Source organism: Brachypodium distachyon, chromosome 1 (genome assembly GCF_000005505.3).
Source record: "Brachypodium distachyon strain Bd21 chromosome 1, Brachypodium_distachyon_v3.0, whole genome shotgun sequence".
In the NCBI taxonomy this organism is placed as follows: Eukaryota; Viridiplantae; Streptophyta; class Magnoliopsida; order Poales; family Poaceae; genus Brachypodium; species Brachypodium distachyon.
Window position 1 is genome coordinate 24576000 of NC_016131.3, and position 24708 is coordinate 24600707.

Consider the following 24708-nt stretch of genomic DNA (forward strand, 5'->3'; position numbering starts at 1 on the left):
TGATAAAATCTTACATTCTTCACTTAGTGGGATAGATTTGATGGAAGTAACATGCATGGTTGTGCAAAATTATGACTTTTCCACTAAATAGGTGTGAACAAATTAATTATGTAATGATGTGGCATGCTCGCATGTTTAGAGAAATCAAACAGTGGGTTACTTCTACTTAGATATAGAAGATATAATAAATTAGATTCTTTATAGACATCAACAGAGTTAAAGCATCTAAAATACTTCGAAGGGATCAATGTTTATTGGTTCACTTGACGAGGGAATTGCTACGCTGAGCCATAATCCGAAGGGATCAATTAGGGATGAAACTGGATCGGATTCGGACGGATAATAGTCATGCCGTATCCTATTTCATATTTTTCAACGGATTTGGAAGCGGCACGGATGCAGAAACGAATACGGCATATGCCGAAAAAAATCAAAAAGGGACATGGTACGATAACGGAATGGCATCGGACGGAAGCGGACAAATATGCTAGGACAATATAAAGAAATTAATATATGTATTACCGAGCACAGTAAGTAGTAAACACTGTACTGAGCTACTAGCGCTTTTTTTACGCGCTGAGGCAGGTGCTCTGCCGATTTATTATAGAAGAATGCTAGCTAGCTTTCAATTAGTGAAAAGTATGCACTAATCAAAGAAAATTGCTAAAAAATAAATCGAGGAGAGAAGATTAGAAAATCTGAGCAATTGGGAGGGAAAGATGCACTGCTTGGGCGGTAAACGAGGTAATCAAGGGAAATAGGAAAGGTTGAGTAAAAGAACGAGGGGCAGACAGAGGAGCCATTGGTGGAAGAATTTTGTTGCAGCACTGCTCACGTGAAAGGCTCAAAGGCAGGATGGGCCTTGGCCTTTCTTGGGCTGCTTATGAAATACTGATAAATCTGAATTAGTATGCCGGATTATCTGATTAAAATCCGGATAATGCGGTATCCCGGATAACACCGTTTCCGTATCCTATTATGTATCCAAATAAATTATCCGGTATCCGTTACCGTATCCGACCAGATAGAAAATTCGGGTGTGTTTGGTTCCTTTACTCAGCTGGCCCGCTGAGCTAACTCAGCTAGCATAGCTCGGCAACGCTGACCTTGCCGTGTCTGCACGTTTGGTTCTTTGGCTTTGCGGCTGGTTGTTTGGACGTGAGCTATTACTTTTGAGAGCAAGCAACTAATTTCGGTCCGTGTGTGCACATATACAACTAAATATTACTTAGGTTCTGACAAAAAAATCATTGCAGCTTCAAGATAATTTTCTTTAACAAATATTTCAACGTCACAGTTATTTTATCTCGAAAGATAAATGAGCAAGCTTATTATTACAGACTGAATCAAATTACGCATCATGCAAGGGTGTTATTTCCCTTCAAGGAAAAAAGGCTACCAAGAACAAATTATTATCCTAAAGTTTGGCTAAAAACATATTAAATCGAAGATGAATTTTGTTGCATCCATTGCCTCACATACTCTTGGATCGAAGGCATTGGTCTTCCCTTTAGCATGGCAGCAACATCTCCGTTGGTGGCTAAAGCTGTTTGTAGGGCGAGTCGCATCAAGAGAGGGTACTCCTCTCCATATCATCAATGATTTTGAATAAATTCTCATTTGGGTGGGTGGCATGCGTGAAATCGCATGGTTTCGGACATACCACGTAGAGAGCGTGTCATGTCTTCAACCACATCATCACGCCTCACCCTTTTACCTTTATCACGCTTGCCACCTGTAGCACGCTTTGAAGAGTTACCTTCATTGTTCGACTCCTCAGGAAGGCAATCTGAGTCGTAGTGTGTACCAGGATCAGCCTCACCATTGGTTGCACTCTTATCACCGATGAAATCGTTGTCTTTAGCACATGTGTTCTCAAATGGTGTTTGCGGGACCGTGAATTCGCCCATGGCATGCTTGTCTTGAAATATAGATTCCATCTCATCAAAACAACTAATGGGCACATTTATGTATTTTGCCCTTTTGTCTTTGTCCTACACGAAATATAGAAACATGATTGTTAATGCACTGAAGATTAAATAAGGAAGTAAATTGAAAATAAATTGGACACGTTCTCACATTTTTCATCCGGACGACTTCAGTCTCATCATATAGTATGATCTTATGGACATCATCAAAATTGGCGCCACTTAAGCTCTTTGCCTCTAGAATAACCTTCCACTGACCTTTCAACTTGTGGAATTTGTGGTAAACTTGCCGGTGTGTGAAGTTTGTGGAAAACTTTGCATTTATTTGTTTTGCACACTCCTCATGATGTGTCTCTTTAAATACAAGTTGTCTCCCCTCAGCCTGGATTTTCTCCTTGTAATATCTAAGCATTTCTTTCACAACCTGGGGCTGCCACACCACATTGTTCCCTGCCATATTCATGTAGAAACATTTAATTGACTTTACAATGATTTGAACGATGAATCCATAACATGCCTGGCATTTGGGAATTGGTCTAATGCAAAAGAAGCTACACTCATTTTAAAATAAAATTACACTACATTGCTAGAGTAAATAAAACATATATAAACCATTCTTTAAGGTGCATACATAAACCATTCAGTAATGTCATACATAAATTTGAGCAACACACATTAACCGCGACTAACATTATGTCTGTTTCTCCACATGCTATCTGCCATGGTGTCCCTCTCTTGCAGAACTTGCCTTTGTTCCTCATGCAAATCTCGTTGGACACGGCCAGCTGATCTTGGATAATGATCGAACCAGTTCTGCTCACTATAGACTAGCTCATCGGGTCCTCCCTTTAGCAATATCCAATTGTGAAGGATGCAACATGCTATAACAAGTCGTACTTGGGAAGGAAAAGGATAATAAGGTCTAGTTGTAAGAACTTTGAATCGATTCTTTAAAGTTCCAAATGCTCTCTCAACGGTAGTACAGAGAGATGAGTGCCTTAAGTTGAAAAGTTCATTTGGTGTACGGGCTCTATTCCCCCTCCACTCACGCAAGTGATATCGAGTTTGGCGGAAAGGTGGTAGGAATCCTCTCTTTGCTGCATACCCAGCATCCGCAAGATAATACTTACCTAACATGACATTATAAGCATAAGCAGAATTGATTAATCTCTCCATTACTATAGGTATGTATGTAAAAGATAGCACATACCAACCTTCCAGGACTCGGAGGCCATTTGGATGCTCAAAAGAATGTCTTAGAACGGTTGAATCGTGTGCTGAACCCTCCCACCTAGCACTAACATAGGTGAATATCAAATCAAAGTCAACCACAGCAAGAACATTTTGGGTAGGAAATGGTTTCCTGCCACGAAATTTGTCTACCATTCGTGATGGAACGTTGCATGGAACATGGGTTCCATCAATAGCTCCAATGCAGTCCTATACATGCAATGGTGAAAGAAGTAAGCAAACTACCGTACGACTATGTTTTCTTACATGAAAAAAGATAGCATCAAGACCAGCATACCTTAAAATAGGGATCAAATCGTGGATTGCCTTGAATTTTGGATGGTATGTCGAAGTGCGATGTCTAAGCATTTCTGGTCCAAGTTGTCCAATTGCAAATAACACTTGATTGAAGTAACGACTCACTGTCTCGTCGGATCTCGTGAAATGAAAACTGATATGGATATTTTTCTTATGATGCCCTACTGTAGTGAGAAACATGGCAATTTGTTCGTCTACGGTACAGTGCCAAGTATCCTTAAGTGATCCCAAACTTCATAACTTATGACATAGTTTGAAGATCCTCACCACAGTATAATTTCCGTAGATATGCCATCCTTTCTTTATTTTTCTCTAGCAATGAATATCTTACGGGGTCACTAGAATTGCGTAGATACATGATAAATGTCCAGTATGCCACTAAAAATGCACCGAAGAATGCAACTTTTCTATTAATTTCTGCCCTGTCGTCCATCTATGATGAACTGAAACCTGAACATAGGTTACACAGAGTGTTACCAGTACTGTACAAAATCACAGAAAATATTAGACAAGGCAATGTTGATTTAAAAGGAAGAAAAATTCGGTGGTTTACATTTCAATTCTTGCGCTCATAACGAAGTTGATGTATGCATACCTTAAACTACAGCATCAGAGAACATCCAACTAGTACTAATTAACACATCCAACCAGTACTAATTAACACGCACTTTTAGTTTCAGATGTAGGTACTACAGCCAACAATAAATAAAGAGAGACAGAGAGCAAATACACTAGACCGATGGCCATCAACCTCAATCACAGAAAATAGACAAAAAAACATGTGGGATATGTGAGCGAACCTGAAGGATTGGGCTGCTAATTGCAGCTGGTCTCGTAGAAGATTCCAGACAGATGAGCTGACCGATTTTGTGTAATTCTTCAACTCCAGCCCCAATCTTGGCGATGAATTAGAGCAGCGACTGTTTCTATTTAGGGGGGGGGGGGGAGAGCACCAAGTCCATGGCGCAGATCCAGGGAAGAGGAGGACTCGGGATGGAGAGGAGAATCGAAAATCCAGGCAAGCAGAAGAGTAGGAATTGGGATGGAGAGGCGAATCGAAGATCCAGGCGAGGAGGGATCGAGACGGAGGAGAAGATCCAGGCAAGCGGAGGAATCGGTACGAGCTGTTGAGGATGAGGTCATGGGTTCCGTGAGGAGCGGTGACTTTTTTTTTCGCGCGAATCGTTTTCTTGCCGTCGGAGACGAGCCGATCTCGCTCTCCTTCGTGGGCAAGGATTTTCTCACCCGGTCGGGCTAGCTCGCCCTGAATAGCTAGGATTTTTTTTGGGTTCCAAACGTCGGGCCTTGCTGGGCAGGCTAGTTTAGCTTTTGCCCGGGAACCAAACGGACTCTTCATCTTCCATATCCTATCCGACTGGATCTGGAACCGGATTCGGCCGGAAATTATGCGGTCCGGTTTCACCCCTAGGATCAATGTTTAGTGATGGGATCACCACTATGTATCTGTGGACAAACCGATTATATGACATGGTTCCTTGTGTAAGGAAAATACTTAGTGAGGATGAGTTGTATAAGTATATAGGATGTGACCGAAAATTTGACCAAATTGTTAAAAGCTACTCCCCTCCTTAAAGGTTATCATATTTGGTTTCGTTAAGATGACTCTGACAACTAATAACTTTATTAATAAGTAATTTGTATGATAGAAAATTACAATTATTAATAAGAACTTTTGAAGAGAAATTTATTGATATAAATTGCATTTCTTAAAAACATATATTAGCCTGGTAATTTTTGATCAAAGAATTGTCTTGACACTAACCAAATACGATAACCTTTGTGAAAATAAGAAAGTATAAAAAAATCATGATTAAAATTCATTAGACCTAGAGATAATCTAAGAGGATAACAAAATGCTGTTCCATCCTATTCCTCGGACTAAACAAAATCTGGAATTGTTTTCATTTTGCAACCAAACACCAAGTTAAAATCATTCTATTCTTTCCAACAAAGAAAAAAAATACTCCCTCCGACCCATACTATTTGTCTCAAAGCGTCTAGATACATGTAATATTTCGATTAATACTCAACTAAAGGAACAGAGTGAAGAATCTAAGGCTCCATTTGTTTGGGCTTTCAGAGCAGCTTTCAATGGAAAAAAAGCTGAAATCCAACCAAACAACGAATTTGGACCCGTTTTTTTACCAAAGTTCAAACCTTTTAGTTATGTTGGACAAATCAGGTGCACAAGGTACTTCTCGTTCTCGGGCTTATTGAAAACTCACGTACCCTGTTCACTGAAAGTTGATAGAAATTAACGGGCATATGCCCCCGCTAAAAGGAATTCAGCCGGTTATTTCTCTCATCTCTGCCACGTCAAATATCTCTCCGTCTCTCCAAGTCTCCGTCGATCGATCCCATCTCCGTCTGGAGCAGGGTCTCCCGCCGCCGCTGCCCTCCAGCCGCCGCTGGCCGTTCCTCCTGGCCCGGCCGCCGCCTGCCCTCCAGCCGCCGCACTCCATCCCGCCGCCGCACTCCTTCCCCGGGGCCCCTCCTGCCCCCACGTGCCTCGCATCCTCCCGCCCCCGCCTGCCCTCCAGCCACCGCCTGCCCTCCAGCCGCCGCCTGACCTCACGCCCTCCAGCCGCCGCCTGCATCTCTCTCCGGCGCCCGCCTGCCCCCGCCGTGGCCTGACCTCACTCTGTCGCCCCGCAGCGCCCCCTTCGTCCTCGTTTCCTCCGGACCAAGCCGGCCTGTTGTGGTAATTATTTTTCTCTAATTTTGTATGCTTCGTTGTGCTTTGATTGGTAGTATTTGTTGATAATTTCTGGCTATAATGGTACTTCTGTGATGTTGTCGTTGTTAATTTGTTGACGGTGGTCATAATACTCCTGTATTGATGTTAGTAGATAATGCCGCTAATGTTGCCGGGTGCTTGTTGTATGATGCGTTGTAATTATGTTGCAACCATGTATATATATTTTTGGTAACGGATTGGTCAATGCAATAGATGGAGAAGGCACTTTGGGACGCATACCTTACTAGAATCTTTTGTGAGGTATGTGCAAAGGAGGTTCAACTTGGCAATAGGCCAGGGCCGTTCTTGAGTTCAAAGGGATATAAGAACCTTGAGGATAATTTCTTTAGTATTACCAAGAAAAGGTATGTGATCAACCTGCAAGCACATTAGAACAAGCAATTGAGCACTTATTCTGACAAGAGCTAAGAGTAGCACAAAATTTGCTAGTACCATCTGCCCATTGGTGAGGAGGGGAACATTGGGGATTGGCTGGAAAAGCTGATGGCCATTGAGGTCAGCTCCACCACGGCCGTAGCTCATGCAGGCGTGGAGCATGGACTCGGTGACATACTGGGTGTCGTTCCTGTCCGCCATCCTCCTCCTCATCCCCTGGCACACGCGCACAGCCTGCAGCAAACAGAAAGAATCAAATGACCCCAATCCAATTGGGACTAGGCATTGTTGTCCTTGATGCGCTTGAAGCGGGTCTTGCACTATGGGCAGTTCTGCGTGCCCTTGATGCGCTTGAAGCGGGTCTTGCACTATGGGCAGTTCTGCGTGCCCTTGCGGCGCTCGTACTCATAGCAGTCGCGACAGACGGGGAAGGCGCACTCGTTGCATGCCACGAACGGCTCGCCGTCAGGAGTCAGCCCGACGTCATCGCCACAAATCTGGCAGACCTTCACGTTCTGCAGCCGCAGCGGCTTCGGCTGAAGGCAAAAAAAAAGGGGGAAGAAAGAAAAATCAACACCGGTCCCCGACCCGAAACCCATGCCCCGGCGATTCCGCGGCAACCATAACGCTGGGCACGTACGTACCGCAGGATCGCCGTCGCGGCGGATGACGATGAGCTCGTTGCGGTTGTGGGAGCCCGCAACTAGCCCCGCGCTGGCCTCCATGGCTTGTCCTTGTACTCTTCCTCGTCCGCCGCCGCGTACCGCTCGTTTCTACCAGATCCCCATCCCCACCCGCTTCCCCCTCGAAGCCAATCCTTCCCGGGGAATACTTATCTGGCCAATGCGCCGCGCCGGGGAAGAGAATGGAGAAGATGCGTGTACACGGCGCGGCAGCGTCGGTGGGGTGGGAGGGGATCAGTGGAAATTTTAAGGGAAAAAAAGGGGCGAGAGGAAGGGGCGGAGAGTGTCGGTGGAAGAAGAAAGAAAGGGACGCACTACCAGGAAGGAAACTGAACCAAACTCTTGTCAGAATAAGTGCTCAATTGCTACTTTGTGCTAATTTTGTGCCCCTCCTCACCAATGGGCAGATGGTACTAGCAAATTTTGTGCTACTTTTAGCTCTTGTCAGAATAAGTGGTCAATTGTTTGTTCCAATGTGCTTGCAGGTTGATGACATCCCGCCAGAGCAGCTCGCACTTGTGCCGTCTTTCATGGGAGGCAGGGGAAAGAGAATCCACCCACTTCCTTATGCGGACCCTAACCTACCTGGTGTTTATCTTAACTATCATCAGCTACAATTTAGTTGTCATGATCCTTGAATAGTATTGGTGGTTAATGGTTGTTTTCTTGCAGTGCAACCAAGGTCTATGGACCCATCGAAGGATCTCGCTGCGTATGGTTATGGTAGTGTTGCATGGAAGGAACGGATGGAGAGCTGGAAGCAGAAACAGGAGAGTTTGCACCAAATGAGGAATGATGGTAGCGGTAAAGACTGGAATGGTGACAATGATGATGCAGATCTACCACTGTATGATCCTGGAAACTTTTTTCCCTACATTTTTTTTCTCTTTGACAGGGCTATTTGAGTAGTTTGTTAAAGTTGGAATATACTCCGTAGTTCAAATTTGCACTAAAACCACGACAAGAATTTAGGAACGGAGGAAATAGTTGGTTATTTCACAAAGAACTTTCCGTCTGGTATTTTCTTAAAGACAGTGATTGCCCTTTTCTTTGCATTGTGTGATTTACCATCTCCTTGTTGATCTTTTTTAACCAGCATGGATGAAGCTAGACAACCGTTGTCCAGAAAGATTCCGATTTCTTCAAGCCAGATTAACCCCTATAGAATGGTTATCATAATTCGCCTGGTGGTTCTTGGTTTCTTCTTCCACTACCGTGTGATGCATCCAGTGCATGATGCATTTGCTTTATGGCTGATATCTGTAATCTGTGAAATCTGGTTTGCCATGTCTTGGATTCTTGATCAATTCCCAAAGTGGTTTCCTATTGAGAGGGAGACATACCTTGACCGATTATCATTGAGGTTAGTTACTGTTGCTTCCTAGCAGTATTTCCTATTCCTTCTTTCTGAAGTTTTGAGATTAATTTTTTGTCTGCATAGGTTTGACAAGGAGGGCCAGCCTTCTCAACTCGCACCAATTGATTTCTTTGTCAGTACAGTTGACCCTTTAAAGGAACCACCTTTAGTCACAGCAAATACTGTTCTGTCCATTCTGGCGGTAGATTATCCAGTTGATAAGATTTCTTGTTACGTTTCTGATGATGGTGCTGCAATGCTGACATTTGAAGGATTATCTGAAACTTCTGAATTCGCAAAGAAATGGGTACCGTTCTGTAAAAATTATTGCATTGAACCACGTGCTCCAGAGTGGTATTTCCAACAGAAGATAGACTACCTTAAAGATAAGGTGGTCCCGAACTTTGTTAGGGAGAGAAGAGCAATGAAGGTGCATTATTTGGTCTCCTGTGTTCTTCACTGTTATCCCGTATTTGATAACCATGCTAATTTGGCTAAGCTTGACTTATTTTCAGAGAGAGTATGAGGAATTCAAGGTTAGAATCAATGCATTGGTTGCTAAAGCGCAGAAAGTTCCTGATGAAGGGTGGACAATGCAAGATGGAACTCCGTGGCCTGGAAACAATGTTCGTGATCATCCTGGAATGATTCAGGTATGGTTAATGGTGTTAAACTGTATACTACTCCCTCTGTTCCTAAATACTTGTCGTGGTTTTAGTGCAAATTTGCACTAAAACCACGACAAGTATTTAGAAACGGAGGGAGTAGTGATGGACCTCATTTCTTCTTTTCCCATTTTGTGACTAAGTTTTCCGTATTAATAGGTTTTCCTTGGCCAAAGTGGTGGTCATGATGTGGATGGACACGAACTGCCTCGATTGGTTTATGTTTCAAGAGAAAAACGGCCAGGCTATAACCATCATAAGAAGGCTGGTGCTATGAATGCATTGGTAAACATAATGCATGTTATGCCTTTTCTGTCAATCTTCCGTAACTTGTACTAATCTATAATTTTATTTCTGATTTTTGTTGGTTTGACTGTGTGATAGGTCCGAGTCTCCGCTGTACTAACTAATGCTCCATATATGCTGAACTTGGATTGTGATCACTACATCAACAACAGCAAGGCTATAAAGGAAGCGATGTGTTTTATGATGGACCCTTTGGTAGGAAAGAAAGTCTGCTATGTGCAGTTCCCTCAAAGATTTGATGGGATTGATCGTCATGATCGGTATGCCAATAGGAATGTCGTCTTTTTCGATGTAAGATTTTTCATCCATTTATTTTGAGAAGTTTCTTGGCTACACGATTCATTTAACTTTGTCATAATTTCCCTAACATTTGCTTCTTACAGATCAACATGAAAGGTTTGGATGGTATCCAAGGCCCCATCTATGTCGGTACTGGATGTGTCTTTAGAAGGCAGGCGTTGTATGGTTATGATGCACCCAAAACAAAGAAGCCCCCATCAAGGACTTGCAACTGCTGGCCCAAGTGGTGCTTTTGCTGTTGCTGCTTTGGTGATAGGAAGACCAAGAAGAAAACCGCAGAACCTAAAACTGAGAAGAAAACGAGGTTGTTTTTCAAGAAAGCAGAGAATCAATCCCCTGCATATGCTCTCAGTGACATTGAAGAAGGTGCTCCAGGTACCACCGGACTTCCATAGGAGACGTCATGATATTGTTCTAGAGATGTCATCATCTTCATTCTGATAACATCTATTGCTTTAAAATACTTTTGTCAGGAGTTGAGACTGAAAAGGCTGGCATTGTAAATCAGCAGAAGTTGGAGAAGAAGTTTGGCCAGTCTTCTGTTTTTGTTGCATCCACACTTCTCGAGAATGGTGGAACCCTGAAAATTGCAAGTCCAGCTTCTCTGCTTAAGGAAGCTATACATGTTATCAGTTGTGGCTATGAAGACAAGACAGACTGGGGGAAAGAGGTAAAGTCCGGAGCTTGATTGTTGCATGTTGGTTAGTTGTTCGAAACATTTGTTACCTGCTAAATCATATTGTTTTTGCAGATTGGCTATGGTTACCTGCTAAATCATATTGTTTTTGCAGATTGGCTGGATCTATGGATCAGTTACAGAAGATATTCTAACTGGGTTTAAGATGCATTGCCATGGTTGGCGATCAATTTACTGCATACCTAAACGGCCTGCATTTAAAGGTTCTGCACCTCTCAATCTTTCTGATCGTCTTCACCAGGTTCTTCGGTGGGCTCTTGGCTCGGTTGAAATTTTCTTCAGCAATCATTGCCCTCTTTGGTATGGTTATGGTGGTGGACTAAAATGTTTAGAAAGATTTTCCTACATCAATTCTATCGTATATCCCTTCACATCCATTCCACTCCTGGCTTACTGTACCTTACCTGCCATCTGTTTGCTGACGGGGAAATTTATCACTCCAGAGGTGAATCCTTTCAACATTTAATTCTGTATGGTGTGGAAATTGTTGAAGATTTATATCTAACTGCCCCTATTGGTTTCCATTTTGCAGCTGACCAACGTCGCAAGTCTCTGGTTCATGTCACTTTTTATCTGCATTTTTACTACTGGCATCCTGGAAATGAGATGGAGTGGTGTAGCCATTGATGATTGGTGGAGAAATGAGCAGTTTTGGGTCATTGGAGGTGTCTCTGCACACCTCTTTGCATTATTCCAGGGGCTTCTCAAGGTCATAGCTGGTGTAGATACGAGCTTCACTGTAACATCAAAGGGTGGAGATGATGAAGAGTTCTCTGAGCTTTATACGTTCAAATGGACTACCTTGCTAATAGCTCCTACCACTCTGCTCCTATTGAACTTCATCGGGGTGGTAGCTGGCATTTCCAATGCAATCAACAATGGATATGAATCTTGGGGGCCCCTCTTCGGGAAGCTCTTCTTTGCCTTTTGGGTGATTGTCCATCTATATCCTTTCCTCAAAGGTTTGGTTGGAAGGCAAAACAGAACACCAACAATTGTCATTGTCTGGTCCATTCTGCTGGCTTCAATCTTTTCACTCCTATGGGTCCGTGTGGATCCTTTCTTAGCGAAGAATGATGGTCCAGTTCTGGAAGAGTGTGGCTTGGATTGCAACTAAGGATGCCATCACGCTAACTCCCCATCACCTTGTGCTGGAAGATATATTTTTGCAGGTGTATGTGCCCGTATTTATACACTTCCCCTCTGTAGATAGAAACACAAAAAGGTCGCATTGCTTATATTCCATGGTGATAGCTCAGCCTCATTTCTGCAATATTTGGGCAAACAGGAGGCTGCGGCAACCTTGTGCAGATGGTCTACCAAGTACAGCCTACACCTATATTTGATTGTTCAGCATTCTTTATTGCACACGGTGGAAATGAACCGGGTGAGCCGAGCAGAAGAAAGATGTTTGACTCGATGCGTTGCTGTCCATGTACAAACTTGTTTCTCAATAAGGCAGGCAGGAAGTTATCTGCCGTGTGGAGCAAAAGGGTGCACAGTATTTATGTAGTCAGACATTGTATGCCTGCCCATTGAGGGGCTTATTCTTTCCTTTTCTGCTTTATTAGTACAAATTGTTCATGTAGCTAGTAGTAACGTAGTGTATCTAGTGTTGTAAAACGAAGCTTTTTTGCTGTCTATGTAATCGTATCTATCTATCTATATCTATCTATATATATCTATATATATATATCACTTTCTCAGCGCTTTGCAACAGATATTCTGTGTATGAGAAAATGTGTTGAAAGTCGATTTGTCCCGTTTAGATAGTCATATTACTGGAAGTTTGGGAACTCCAATCAGTAGGGGTGGAAAGTTTTGTACCTCCTGGTTGATGCCGAGGCACAATCAACCTGACCACAAAGCTTGTTGTCCTTGCAAGCAATCACAGAACAATATCACACGCGATTTAAAATTGCGAATAAGATTGAAGGTCCATGAAATATAAATACTCAATATGGTGGAGTTCTGATGACAATAACATAGATGGTCTAATCAACACAAATGTTCGAAAGTAACAAAGGCTAAACTTTCATTGTTTATCTAGTTAATCAAAACCCAAAATCCATAAGGGGCACAAGAGATGGATAAGGATTTCTGTGCACCTTGCGATGGTGGTTCAGGTCCAACTCTGTCTCCAAATTTCTAACAAAATAACACTACTTTGGAAATATAAAATTGGATCTGCTGACTTGTTTTGTCCACCACCCTCAGGTCGCTTGGAATCTGATATCGGGGCCATCGGAAAGTGTGGCCCATAATATTTCAGAGGTCTCCTGGCAGTTCGGAACCGAATCCGAATGGAATTAAATTCGTGATTTCTTCATGTAGCAAGCTCCAAGTCCTGTGCCGTTTGATTTGTCAAAAAGTACACTTGATAGGCTTATCTTTCAATTCCATGAACAATCGAAGATACTAAAGCGACCATCCCCTTATAGGGTATGATCTCTGTGTTTGCAGTGCTAGTTCCTGGATCGACTCACTAGCACACATAGTTTCATGGACCATAATCACCCAGACCACCTGAGGGACCTACGTTCCCACCTACACGGCTACATCTGCACAATCCCTCGGATTCAGAATCATATGTCTTACTCCATCAAGCCAGAGCCCATTTAGCATGTGGTTGTATTGAAAGCTACTAAACAGAAAACTAGTCCAGTCTCTAGATACCTCGGGTGGCATTCCACATTTGCGACGCAGTCACTCCCTAAATCCACGGAGAGACATCCATGGACGCTCCTCGAATCCACGGAGAGACGACTCAGAGGGACCCATAGAAATGGACCTGACGCCGCATGACATCTCAAAAGCTCAAAGCAGCCCAGCCAGGATGATTCATTAAAGTTGTTTTTGCCAGGTTTCCAAAATACACCACAATATCAATTTCATGGTAGTTTAGATTACCTCCCACGTATACTAACATAGCATAGCATTCAACTACTTATGATGACAATTGGTGGAAAGGTACCGGCACAGGTATCCTACTCTACTAGGACAAAAATATAGCTAGCATAGATACGAATAATATCCCTATCAATGCAAACTACACAAACTAGTGCATAAGTATTTAAAATAAGGAATGGAATGGGAATTTATGATCAAAGTGAACTTGCCTTTGTCACCGTATTTTGAGTTACACTCTTCACCAAACACACGTTGCTCTCCGAATAATCTAAACGAAGCAAACATACACACATATGAACACACAAACCAACACAAGGAAAATTATGCCATGATGCAATGCAAGCAAGTGACATGTTTTTGGTTTGTTTTAATTGCACAAGACTAACAATTTGTTCCAAAGCCCTACATACAGAGGACAACAAAACATAATTTTTTGAGTTGGTTGCATGCAAAAAGGATTTTTAAATCAAAAAATATGAATTAAATGGCATGAAAAGCCTTTTTGCAATTTGACTGGGTTTAGATTATTCAAAATTAAAATTAAACTATGCCAAAAGATTCTACAGGCTGAGAGGATTTCAAAAAGGTGCAGAACACTAAATTTGGCCAAACAGAATAAAAGTCATGAGTGTTTGAATTTCGGGGGCTTTTCTGCAAAGTTACCATTTAAACCGGCCGGGGAAAATGTTTACTAAAAGAGGTGACGCGTGGCATCATTCTATTGGTCGATACCTGTTCGGGATGGGAATAAACGAGGGCCATTGGATTTAAAGAGAGATGGACGGTCCAGATCTGAACTTACCGGTTCGGTAAGTCGTGTAATCCTAGCCCTAGGATTTGGATCGGACGGCTGAGGAGGGGCTGGGGCTTACCGGCGCTAGGGTTTCTTCTCCGTGAGCTTGACGCCGGCGGCAGCTCGGGAAGTGGCGACGCAGGCGGCTCCGGGGGTCTCTGGGCTCCGGGAGATGGCTGGCAAGGTCCGGCGCGACGAGATGAGTCTCCCTGTGGCCTCGGTTCGCTTCGGGGGCGCCGGAGTTGAGCTCTAGCTCCTCAGAACGACGGCGAGCGGCGCGCTTCGGTTCGACGATGATGGCGACTCTACGGGGTGTAAAACGAAGAAGTAGTCGTGTCAAAACGTGTGCAATGGAAAGATGAAGTATAGGGGGTTGGGTTTAGGTCTAGGTCTCACCTTGTTGCCGGCAGTGACCAAAAATGGGCGGCGCCCGTGGCGAACTCTTGCGAGAGATTTCGGCAGCCTGGGGGCGCAATAGGGAAGGCAACTAGAGGGGAAAGAGAGAGGAGGGTGCGGGCTTTATAGAGACGCAAAAGGCAACTCGCGGGGAGCACGGGATTGATGGCAGCGGCGGTGATGGCGCTCGCGGATCCGGCGCGGGGCGGAGATTCCGGCGGTGATTGAGGAAGGAGACGACTGACAGGTGGGGTCCCCTGTCAGCGGCTGCGGTCGGGTGCGGGTAAGTAGGCCGGTTCGGCCCAAGACGGCCGGGCCGGTCTGGTTCTCTTTTTTTTTGTTCTTTTCTTTTCCCTTTTTCTTTTTCTGTTTTTCCTCTATTACTTTTGATTTTTAACTCCAAATCTAACCAAATAAATTCCAGAAAAGTTCTAAAATCATATATTTATATGATACAACTTCTGGGAATGATTTCCCCTCAAAATAAAATATTTAAAATAGTTTTGCTTATAAGATTACCTTTAGGGCTTTATAAATAATAAACAAAATAGTTTTTCTACTCAAATTTAAACACCAAAATATGGGGTAGCTTAATAATGCAATAAACCCATTTTATTATCAAACCACATTGGATTGAAACACAAATTGCAAAAAGAGAAGATAAGATGCAACGATCAAATAGAAAAAGATTTGCTTTTGAGATTTTGAATTCAAAACTTAAAATATGTTTAAAATGCACAAGTGGCATGATGCTCATGAATGCAAATGCATGATGCAAAGTTTGAAAATTTTGGGATTTTATAGACTGTAAGACCCCGGGACCGGAATTATGCAATTTAGCCCTTGTTAACCCTTGCATAATTCAAGCCTCAGGTTCTTAACCTACGATAAACACTTCAATACATACATGCATTAATGTGCTCATCGCAGGGTTTTTGCAACATGAATATCATTACCAAACTCTGCAGAAGAGAGTAATTACAAAGCTCATACAAGGAGCAGAATAACAATTATTACAAAGAGAGGACACATGTCCCAACATTACATCATTACATCATCAGAAGTCGAATTATGCCCGAGTACGGACAAGAATACAGCATGGCCTGAAGAGGCTGGAAGCTGGAAGGAAACCCGCCACGGGTCTCAGAACCCTGATCTGGATCTCCTGGCTAAACATCGAATCCAACGTCGTGTTCCACGAAGAAGCTAGCGGCTCACCTGCTCTGCTGGAACCTCTGAAGAAAACAACGTTGCAAAGCAACTGAGTACAAAGTACTCGCAAGACTTACGGGGAGATCTATGCTAGTATGCAACATGTCTCAAAGGAGGGTAAAGTGGAGTTATGCAGCAGCAGATATATCTGGAGAGACACACTAATGACATCGTCTATGTAGAGGACAAGAAGCGTCTACCAAGTGAGGTGATTAACCTATTTACTAAACACCAACAACACAATCCTCATATCACCCCCTCAACACCTTGTGCGGAAGCAATCCAAAGGAAACTCACACTTAAGAAGTTTTAAGAATACCCATGATTAAGGCTAATTACTACTCAAGTTTATGAGAATAAGTTGATTAAAATGATTAAGTTCTCTATGATCAAGTAATGACCAACCAAGTCGTCCATGACCGCGGACACGGCTTTCCGAAAGATTTATCCCTGCAGGGTGTGCCAATTTACCCGTACACGTTCGTCCAACCCTTATTGCCACTCGAGTAGGAACACACAAAAAGGTGTGTCGGCAGGATTGGGCGACACGACGTTTCCAAACCCCACAACTAATCCAGGGGACCAACCCAACTGAGTCTAATCCGAAACGAGAGCCCGGCCGAAGCGTCGTACGGACTTAGAGTTGCCTGGACAGCTGGTAGTGGTTCAGTGTCCGCAGAATGACCACTCCAGACTAGTGCCGCAATCCTATATGAATGCAAAGTCACCAACAAGTCTCCACGAATATCTGTGTGCATGCAATGCAAATGCCAAATGGAACGCCCGAACTATGTGGCCCCTGGAAGAGCTATGAACCGAGTACTAAGCCGAGGGGGAACCCATATATTCTCCCACGAGCGGTTAGCGCGAAGTTTCTTGGGTTGGTGAAAACGAGAACTCAGTTGTCGCACCAGTGGCACCCGGGGTACCACCGCTGCACGACGCGTGGGCCCCGTCCCTGAGTTCCCGGGAAGGTTCCATCCCGGGCGGCGGCTACGAGTAGCCCGGCAAGCTACCAGCCCGAATGGGCTATCGGGGCTTCGAGGAATATTCCTGCTTGGGCACCTCTCGGGAAGCCGCTCCCTGGGGGGAGGTTCCCGGGTGCGCTGGGCCTGGGCGCTTCTGGGGAGCGACTTGCCGGGACAGGGGGTTCCCGGGCGCATGCCCCCGCCTCAGGCGCGGGGCCCAGTAGCCAGATCTACAGCGCCACGAGGGCGCGTGGCGGGCTTGGGATGCGCGGTCCCACCAGGGCAAGGACTAAGGCGCACGGCTCAGTAAATGAGCCGATCGACGGGTTGTTACCCGTCTGATCAAAGGAACAGTGGCTGTCCAATCCTACTCTAGGGGTTTTAGACCCCTAGTGGCGGAGGTGGCATCCATGCGCGCCACCAGCTCACCGGGGGGAGTTGTATGCCTCCCCGACCGACACTTGTAGCTCATGCACCGCGGCACCTCTGGCATCCCCTTGAGTATAAAAGAAGGACCCTCGCCAGCGGTCAAAGGGTTCGGTTCCGCGTGAGTTGAGTTCGGAGGAGAAGGTGGTTCGACGTAAGATTAGTTGGCTCTAGTGGACAGTGGGGCTGAGTTGGACCAGCTCATAGTTAGCTTCCTGCACTAGCGAAGAGTAGTGAGGAGTACCTATCCAGTGAGAGGAAGCCCGGGAACTTGCCCGGCAACTTGTAAACACTCGGTTCTAAACTAATACCAGCGCAGACAAGCAGGACGTAGGGTTTTACACCTCCGGGTGGCCCGAACCTGGGTAAAAACGTGCGCATGTTTGTTCTTAGATTAGCGCACACCCCTAGCACTTCATCGTGCCGGCCCAGTAGGGCCCCATCGGCCGTGCCGGCGATCGCCGGGGCTCTACCCCGACGCCCCTACCGAACCTAAAAGGGGGCCGTGGCCGCACGCCCCCGGTGTCGGAGCACCGTGCGACGACATCAGTCCTTAGGTCGGCGCCAATGGAACAAAACACCAATGCGTTAGCACGGCCTCCCATCGTTGCCTTGTGCAGGTAATAACAGGTCACAGTTTAATAATTGCAATTAAATACAGAAAGTAGCATGTGGATATAGCAAGTGTATAACCCCAAGTAAGGACACTAGACTAGCCATCTAAGCAAGACTTCTAATGACCAACTAGGACAATGACAAACATGTGACATGGTAATAGGATAAGGAACAAGACAACAGACATTTGAGTAGAGCTGACTAAAGCTATGCAATCCTAAAGGCATCGTGACCAGACTGAGATCATAACTTAATGCAAGATTAAGGGAGAGGCAATAGGTATAATCAACATGGTCAAGGAAGGGCTGCTTGCCTGGAGTACTCAATTGCCCGGAATTGAGCAAGAATCCTGGAAGAAGAACACAAGCGTATTCGTCGTCGTAGGAACCGAAGACTAGCGAGTAAGAAGCAAATACACGACATAAAAGAAAAGTATAAGCATACACGATACACATGGTAATTAATATGCGCAATCAAGGGATGATGCGTGACATATTAAGGAATCTGAAAGTAAATCCGGTATACGATTACCAAGTTAAATGGAGTCCGAAACAATACACATAGCATCTAAACAACTCCATATGCAAAGAATAGAGTTTAATTGATTAACTACACACAACAATGTGATAGTTGTATTAGCATGCATGAAAATGACATGAATAGGTGCGATGCATGCTTTGAGACAAGAACAACACAAGGATCCGACTAGGTTGGGGTTGCACACACTAATGAAAACAGGGTACCTGCAACTATCGATACTATTGGTACAATCACGGGCATCTCATACAACGCATGCATTTCATATATTCGCAACCTAAGAGTCTATGCCATGGGACGGTCGCTCGTTATACCTTGGACTCCTTTGCGGCGTCACGTGGTAGACGAAGTAGTCGACGTAGAGGAAGTAGTCGTACAGGCGAGGTAGTCGTACACGTGGTCGACGTAGTCCAAGTAGTTGTTCACGTAGGCGACGTAGTCGTTCACGGAAAGGTAGTCGTTCACGATGTAGCCGTCGTAGGCGAAGTAGTCATTCAATCGTCACGGTCGTAGTCGTTCATGGCTCCGACTCCAAGGTTCTTCGGTCTTCACGCGCTCACACGGACTTGGGCAGCGACACGGCACACACGGAGCAGCAGCACAGTAGCAAAACAGCAAGCACCAATGGTAATAGCAGCAAGCAGCAGGCGACTGGGCTTGGAGATGGGCTTCGGCCTGGTCTTGGGCTAGCTGGGCCTGTAGGCTGGAGAGGATGGGCCAGCAGGGGGGCTTGGAGAGACGGAGAGACGGAGCCGGGCGCTTGCGGCGCACGCGACAGAGAGCAGAGGAGGGGGCGAGCGGGAGGAAGAAGAAGAAGGGGAGAAGACGAGCGGCGGCGGCCAGGAAAGAAAGAAAAAGAAAGAAAAAGAAAAAGTGAGGAGGGGATCAAATAGCTAGGGTTAGGGTTTGCCTTAGTGGGCTTTTGGGCCAACAAAAGCCTCAAACCAAAATACAAATTTTGCAATTTAGACTTTCGAAACAAATTAAGAGATGAGAGGCTAGGTCTAATTAAACCCGGAATAATTTGTCAAATCCAAATTAGATTTTCTATTAAATAATTTTAAGCTTTTAGAAACACAACAAAAAGATAAAGCCGACGACAACACAAAAAAAGTGACATTTCGTGCAACGAATAATTATTTCATGCAACATGATGCTAATGACATGGCAAAATAACTATGATGACACAAGCATGACAACATGATGACAACAAATAAATTACAAAACAGTCCAAAAGGGCTTAAAAGAAAAGGGTTGGTCGCGGGCTGTTACACAGACCTAACCCCCTTAAGATGAATCTCGTCCCCGAGATTCCGGTTGGCTAGCAAAGAGGTGTGGGTGGTTTTCTCGGAGGTCCTCCTCACGTTCCCAAGTAGCTTCTTCCTCGGTGTGGTGATCCCACAGAACTTTGCAGAACTTGATAGTCTTGGAGCAGGTATGTCTCTCTGATGTATCCAAGATTCTGATTGGTTTCTCCTCATACGTGAGGTCACTCTGTATCTGGACTTCCTCAAGCAGAATCGTGTCCCTCAACGGTGTGTCGGCCATCTCGGGGTGACATTTCTTTAGTTGCGAAACATGGAACACGTTGTGAACGCTTTCCAAGGCTTCCTGTAACTCCAACTTGTAGGCTACCTCTCCTTGGCGTGACAAGATCTTGAAAGGTCCAATGAATCGGGGTGCTAGTTTTCCTTTTATTCCAAATCTCTTAACTCCGCGTATCGGTGAGACTCTTAGATACGCTATGCCATTAACCTCGTAGGTAACTTCCCTATGCTTGGAATCTGCATAGCTCTTCTGCCTCGACTGAGCTACCTTTAGTCTGTCTCGAATTAGTCTTACCTTTTCCTTGGCATCCTTTATCAGGTCGGGGCCAAATAGACTACGGTCTCCTACTCCATCCCATAACAATGGTGTTCTGCATTTCTTGCCGTACAACACTTCAAACGGTGACATCCTAATGCTAGCTTGGAAACTGTTGTTGTATGAGAATTCTGCTAGAACCATAATCCAGAGCGCAAGCTCTCAACATATCCTCAAGGATCTGATTTACCCTTTCGGTCTGTCCATCCGTCTGCGGATGAAATGCCGTGCTGAACTCCAGTATCGTGCCCAGAGACTCGTGTAATTGTTCCCAAAATCTTGAGGTAAATTGGGTACCTCTGTCTGAAACTATCTCCTTGGGCACTCCGTGCAAGCATACAATCCTGGACATATAGTGCTTCGCTAACTGAGCACTTGTATAAGTGGTCTTCACCGGTATAGAATGGGCGACCTTGGTCAAGCGGTCAACCACTACCCATATAGAGTCATACCCTGATCTGGTTCTCAGTAATCCTGTGATAAAATCCATGTCTATTTTATCCCATTTCCAGTGTGGCACTGGCAACGGTTGTAACAGTCCAGCCGGCTTCTGGTGTTCAGCTTTAACTTTGTTGCATACATCGCAACAAGTGATAAATTCAGCGATGTCACGCTTTAATCCAGACCACCAGAATTTTTCCTTCAAATCCATGTACATCTTTGTGTTCCCCGGATGGGTCGAGTATGGCGAGTCGTGAGCTTCTTCAAAAATCAATTTTCTGATCGCTGGATCCTGGGGTACACATATACGTTTCTCAAACCATATAATTCCTTGGTCATCCTCACGAAAACCTTTTGCCTTCCCGTCGCACTAGTGGCACCCAGGGTACCACCGCTGGGCGACGCGTGGGCCCCGTTCCCGGGTTCTCGGGAAGGTCTCATCCCGGGGAGCCTCTTTGAGCTCCCCGGCAAGCTACCAGCCCGAAAGGGGCTAGCGGGGCTTCGGGGAATATTCCCGCGTGGGCACCTCCCAGGAAGCCGCTTCCCGGGAGGGGGTTCCCGGGTGCGTTGGGCCCGGGTGCTTCCCGGGGTCGACTTGCTGGGACTGGGGGTTCCCGGGCGCTTGCCCCCGCCTCGGACATGGGGCCCAGTGGACAGCGCCATGCGGGCGCGTGGCGGGCGCGGGACGCGCGGTCCCACCAAGGCAAGGAGTAAGGCACACGGCTCAGTAAACGAGCCAACCGACGGGTAGTTACCCGTCCGATCAAAGGAACAGTGGTTGTCTAATCCTACCCTAGGGTTTTAGGCCCCTAGCAGCGGAGGTGGCACCCATGCACGCCACCAGCTCACCGGGGGAGTTGTATGCCTCCCCGTTGGACACTTGTAGCCCATGGAGTATGGCAGCTCTGGCATCGCCTTGAGTATAATAGGAGGACCCATGCCAACGGTCAGGGGGTTGGACAGTTGTTCGGTTCCGCATTGTTTTCTGGCTCGGTTCAGCAAGTTCGCTTAGTTCGCTCGGTAGGAGCTTAGTTGGCTCCAGTAGACAGCCAGCAGAGAGCAGTGAGGAGCACCTAGCCACTGAGAGAAAGCCCGAGAGCTCTCCCGGCAACTTGTAAACATTTGATCCGCAAACAATATCAGCTCAGACAGGCAGGACGTAGGGTTTTACACCTCCGGGTGGCCCGAACCTGGGTAAAAACGTGCGTGCATCTGTTCTTGGACTAGCGCGTACCCCTAGCACTTCGTCTCGCCAGCCCCGTAGGGCCTCATCGGTCGTGCCGGCGATCACCGGGTCTCCGCCCCAGACGCCCCTACCGAACCTAAAAGGGGGTTGTGGCCGCACGCCCTCGGTGTCGGAGCACCGAGCGACGACATCAGGCGCGCCAGGTAGGGGGCGTGGGAGTGGACAACGCCGGAGATCGCCGGCAGCAGAGTTTCCATCGGCGTCGGCTTCGCTGTTCTTCGCCGACGAGTCAAGTCACCATGTCCCCCAAGCGGGCTGGTGACTCACGCATAGACCCGCGTGAGGCCCCAGCGGCGCACACGCGGTCGCACGACGTGTGACCTGAGTCGGGGGCTCAGGAGAACCCCGAGCCCTCGAGGGTGCAGCAAACACAGCTGCCTCCGCCGCCTCCTCGGCCGTCGACCGACAATCGGCCGAGGGGACCGGCTGTCCCCAGTGCCGGGGGCAGTCGGGCGAGCACGCACGGCGTCGCCCGGGCCAGCCAACGGGTTGAGTCGCGGCCCAAGGACGCCCCGCGGCAGCGGCACCAGGAGCACGCCGTGTCACGGGCAACTGGGGTTCACAACCTGCACACCCGGAGGCGTCCGGGGCCAGGGCGGGAAGCAGCCGTTCAGGAAATCGGCTGCCCCCCGTGCGAACCCCGGCTGAAGCCATCATCGCCGCGCGCGTCATGGTGCGGTACGAGCCGCAGCAGGGCACGCCAGTGCACGAGACGTGGGGCGAGGAGTTGGAAGCGCTTCTCGCCCTGGCCGCCCAGCAGCCGCAAGGCGAGGGCGCCCCGGTAGGCTCCGGCCATGGGCAGAACCTAGAGCGCGGAGACGGGCCACCCGCCTCACGACAGGCGGAGAACCCTCCCCCTCCTTAGAAGGCCAAGGAGACGGGGGCCCGGAGGGGTCCTCGAACTCATCGCCCACCGTTCCGGGGGGCGATGCGCGTGGCATCTTGAATGCCCGCCAGCAGGAGGATCTGCGCCCGCGCTTGGAGCGCCGGCGCAGGCGCGAGGTGGAGCGCCAGCGCCCACAGGAGCAGGAAGACGCTCCCATGGGCCCCGAGGACGGGTGCACGGCGTTCACGCGCGAGCTGCGGCGGGTGACGTGGCCCCGTAAGTTCCGAGGCCTGCGCTCGGTACGTACGACGGGACCGCTAACCCCAAGGATTTTCTCCTGACCTACACGTTGGGCATGCATGCCATCGGTACCGACGACAAGGTCAGGGCGAACTGGTTCCCGATGGTCCTGAAAAGATCAGCGCGAACCTGGTTTCTCAACCTGCCCGCCGGGTCCATCGCCACTTGGGCGGACCTGCGCGAGCAATTCGTGAGCGCGTTCCAAGGCGGCTATAAGCGCCCAGGAACCATGGCGGAGCTGCACACTATCGTGCAGAAACCGGGAGAGATGTTGCAGGCCTTCGTCAACCGTTTCTCCAACCTCTCCTATTCCATCCCGGAGGCGGAAGCGGCCGCCATCATCAACACCTTCGCCATCAACGTCCGCGATCCCAAGATGCGCGAGAAGCTGAGCACGCATCGGATCCGGACGACGCAAGACTTGTACGCCCTGGCGCACAAATGCGCCATGGCCGAGGAAGGGCAGCTGGCGCCCGAGCTGGCAGCGAAGGCTGTCGCGAGCCTTGTCGAGGGCTGGCAGAAGAAGGGTTCCCGCAAGTGCAGTGGGAAGCAAGTCCTCGTTGCGGACTTGGGGGCCCCTGCCGCGAGGCCCGCGAAGAAGGCCTCGCCAGGTGGAGAGTCTGGCGGGAAGCAGGGCGACACGCCCCGCTGCCCCATACAGAGCAACTCCACCCACGACGCGCAGAACTGCCACGTTTTGCAGGGGATCAAGCAGCGGCGGCAGCAGCGCCTATGGCGTGATGAAGATGCCGTCCGTCTATGGAGTCCTCTCCATCAGGTGCGACCTCAAGGACGCGGCCTGGTGCGTTGGCGAAGTCGTCCGGGCCGCTGCCGCAGCCGACACCGGCGACGAGGACGCTGTCGAGGACGACGGCTTGCCGGGCGATGCCTCGGCAACGAAGAAGGTCCGCGCTACCTTGCAAGAGCTCGCCGGGGGAGGCGCAGGCTCGAGCTCGCGCCCCGGCAAGGGGCAGGGGCTCCAGGAGGAGGCCGCCAAAGTGAAGAAGCTGTGCCTCCAAGCCGACGACAAGGAGCGCACCATTACCATCGGTGCGAACCTTGCCGCCGAATAGGAAAGCGCCCTCGTCACCTTCCTCCGGGATAACGCCGACGTGTTCGCCTGGCAACCGTCGGACCTTTCCGGAGTTCCCAGGGAGGTGATTGAGCATTGGCTCGCGGTGCGCTCGGATGCGCACCCTGTCAAGCAGAAGATCCGGCGGCAAGCCCAAGAGCGGAAAGATTTGATCAAGCAAGAGGTGGGCAAGCTCAAGGCTACCGAAGCAATCAGGGAAGTCCTGTACCCCACTTGGCTGGCTAACCCTGTAGTAGTGCCTAAAGCAGGGAATAAGCTTCGCATGTGGGTAGATTTTACCGATCTTAATCGCACATGCCCCAAGGATCCCTTCCCTGTACCCCGTATCGACCAGATAGTTGATTCTACCGCTGGTTGTGACTTGCTGAGTTTTCTGGATGCTTTCTCCGGCTACCATCAAATCAAGATGGCGGTCGAGGATAAGGAAAAGACAGCGTTTATCAC

At 47.5% G+C, this 24708-nt stretch overlaps 2 protein-coding genes across 15 annotated transcripts; one reads left to right on the top strand and one right to left on the bottom strand.

Moving 5' to 3' along the window:
• Window positions 1–1334: 1334 nt before the first annotated feature.
• Window positions 1335–7415, bottom strand: LOC100832201. Of its 11 annotated transcripts, none has more exons than XR_002961870.1 (8): window positions 7275–7415; window positions 6688–7166; window positions 3457–6612; window positions 3312–3368; window positions 3143–3219; window positions 2619–3058; window positions 2080–2378; window positions 1335–1994 (listed from the first exon to the last, which is right to left on the bottom strand). XR_002961870.1 is itself a non-coding variant. In XM_024456945.1 (8 exons), the coding sequence occupies exons 4-8, from the start codon at window positions 3654–3656 to the stop codon at window positions 1617–1619; spliced, it is 1017 nt and encodes a 338-aa protein (XP_024312713.1). In that variant the 5' UTR covers window positions 3657–3926; window positions 6475–6612; window positions 6688–7166; window positions 7275–7415; the 3' UTR covers window positions 1335–1616. The 11 variants fall into 11 exon arrangements, 5 of the variants coding, with proteins under 5 accessions (XP_024312713.1, XP_024312712.1, XP_024312714.1 ...); XR_002961869.1 differs by having other exon boundaries at window positions 3143–3225; XM_024456945.1 differs by lacking the exon at window positions 2619–3058 and having other exon boundaries at window positions 3143–3225; window positions 3457–3926; window positions 6475–6612.
• On the top strand, window positions 6061–12344 carry LOC100832508 (probable cellulose synthase A catalytic subunit 3 [UDP-forming]). Of its 4 annotated transcripts, XR_001405241.2 has the most exons (13): window positions 7460–7723; window positions 7799–7901; window positions 7986–8160; window positions 8410–8676; window positions 8755–9100; window positions 9186–9323; window positions 9495–9620; window positions 9720–9932; window positions 10025–10316; window positions 10415–10611; window positions 10733–11083; window positions 11171–11812; window positions 11927–12311. XR_001405241.2 is itself a non-coding variant. In XM_010240768.3 (12 exons), the coding sequence occupies exons 2-12, from the start codon at window positions 7844–7846 to the stop codon at window positions 11753–11755; spliced, it is 2748 nt and encodes a 915-aa protein (XP_010239070.1). In that variant the 5' UTR covers window positions 6067–6198; window positions 7799–7843; the 3' UTR covers window positions 11756–12344. The 4 variants fall into 4 exon arrangements, 3 of the variants coding, with proteins under 3 accessions (XP_024312709.1, XP_010239070.1, XP_014752441.1); XM_010240768.3 differs by lacking the exon at window positions 7460–7723 and adding an exon at window positions 6067–6198 and having other exon boundaries at window positions 11171–12344; XM_014896955.2 differs by having other exon boundaries at window positions 11171–12344.
• Window positions 12345–24708: the final 12364 nt, after the last annotated feature.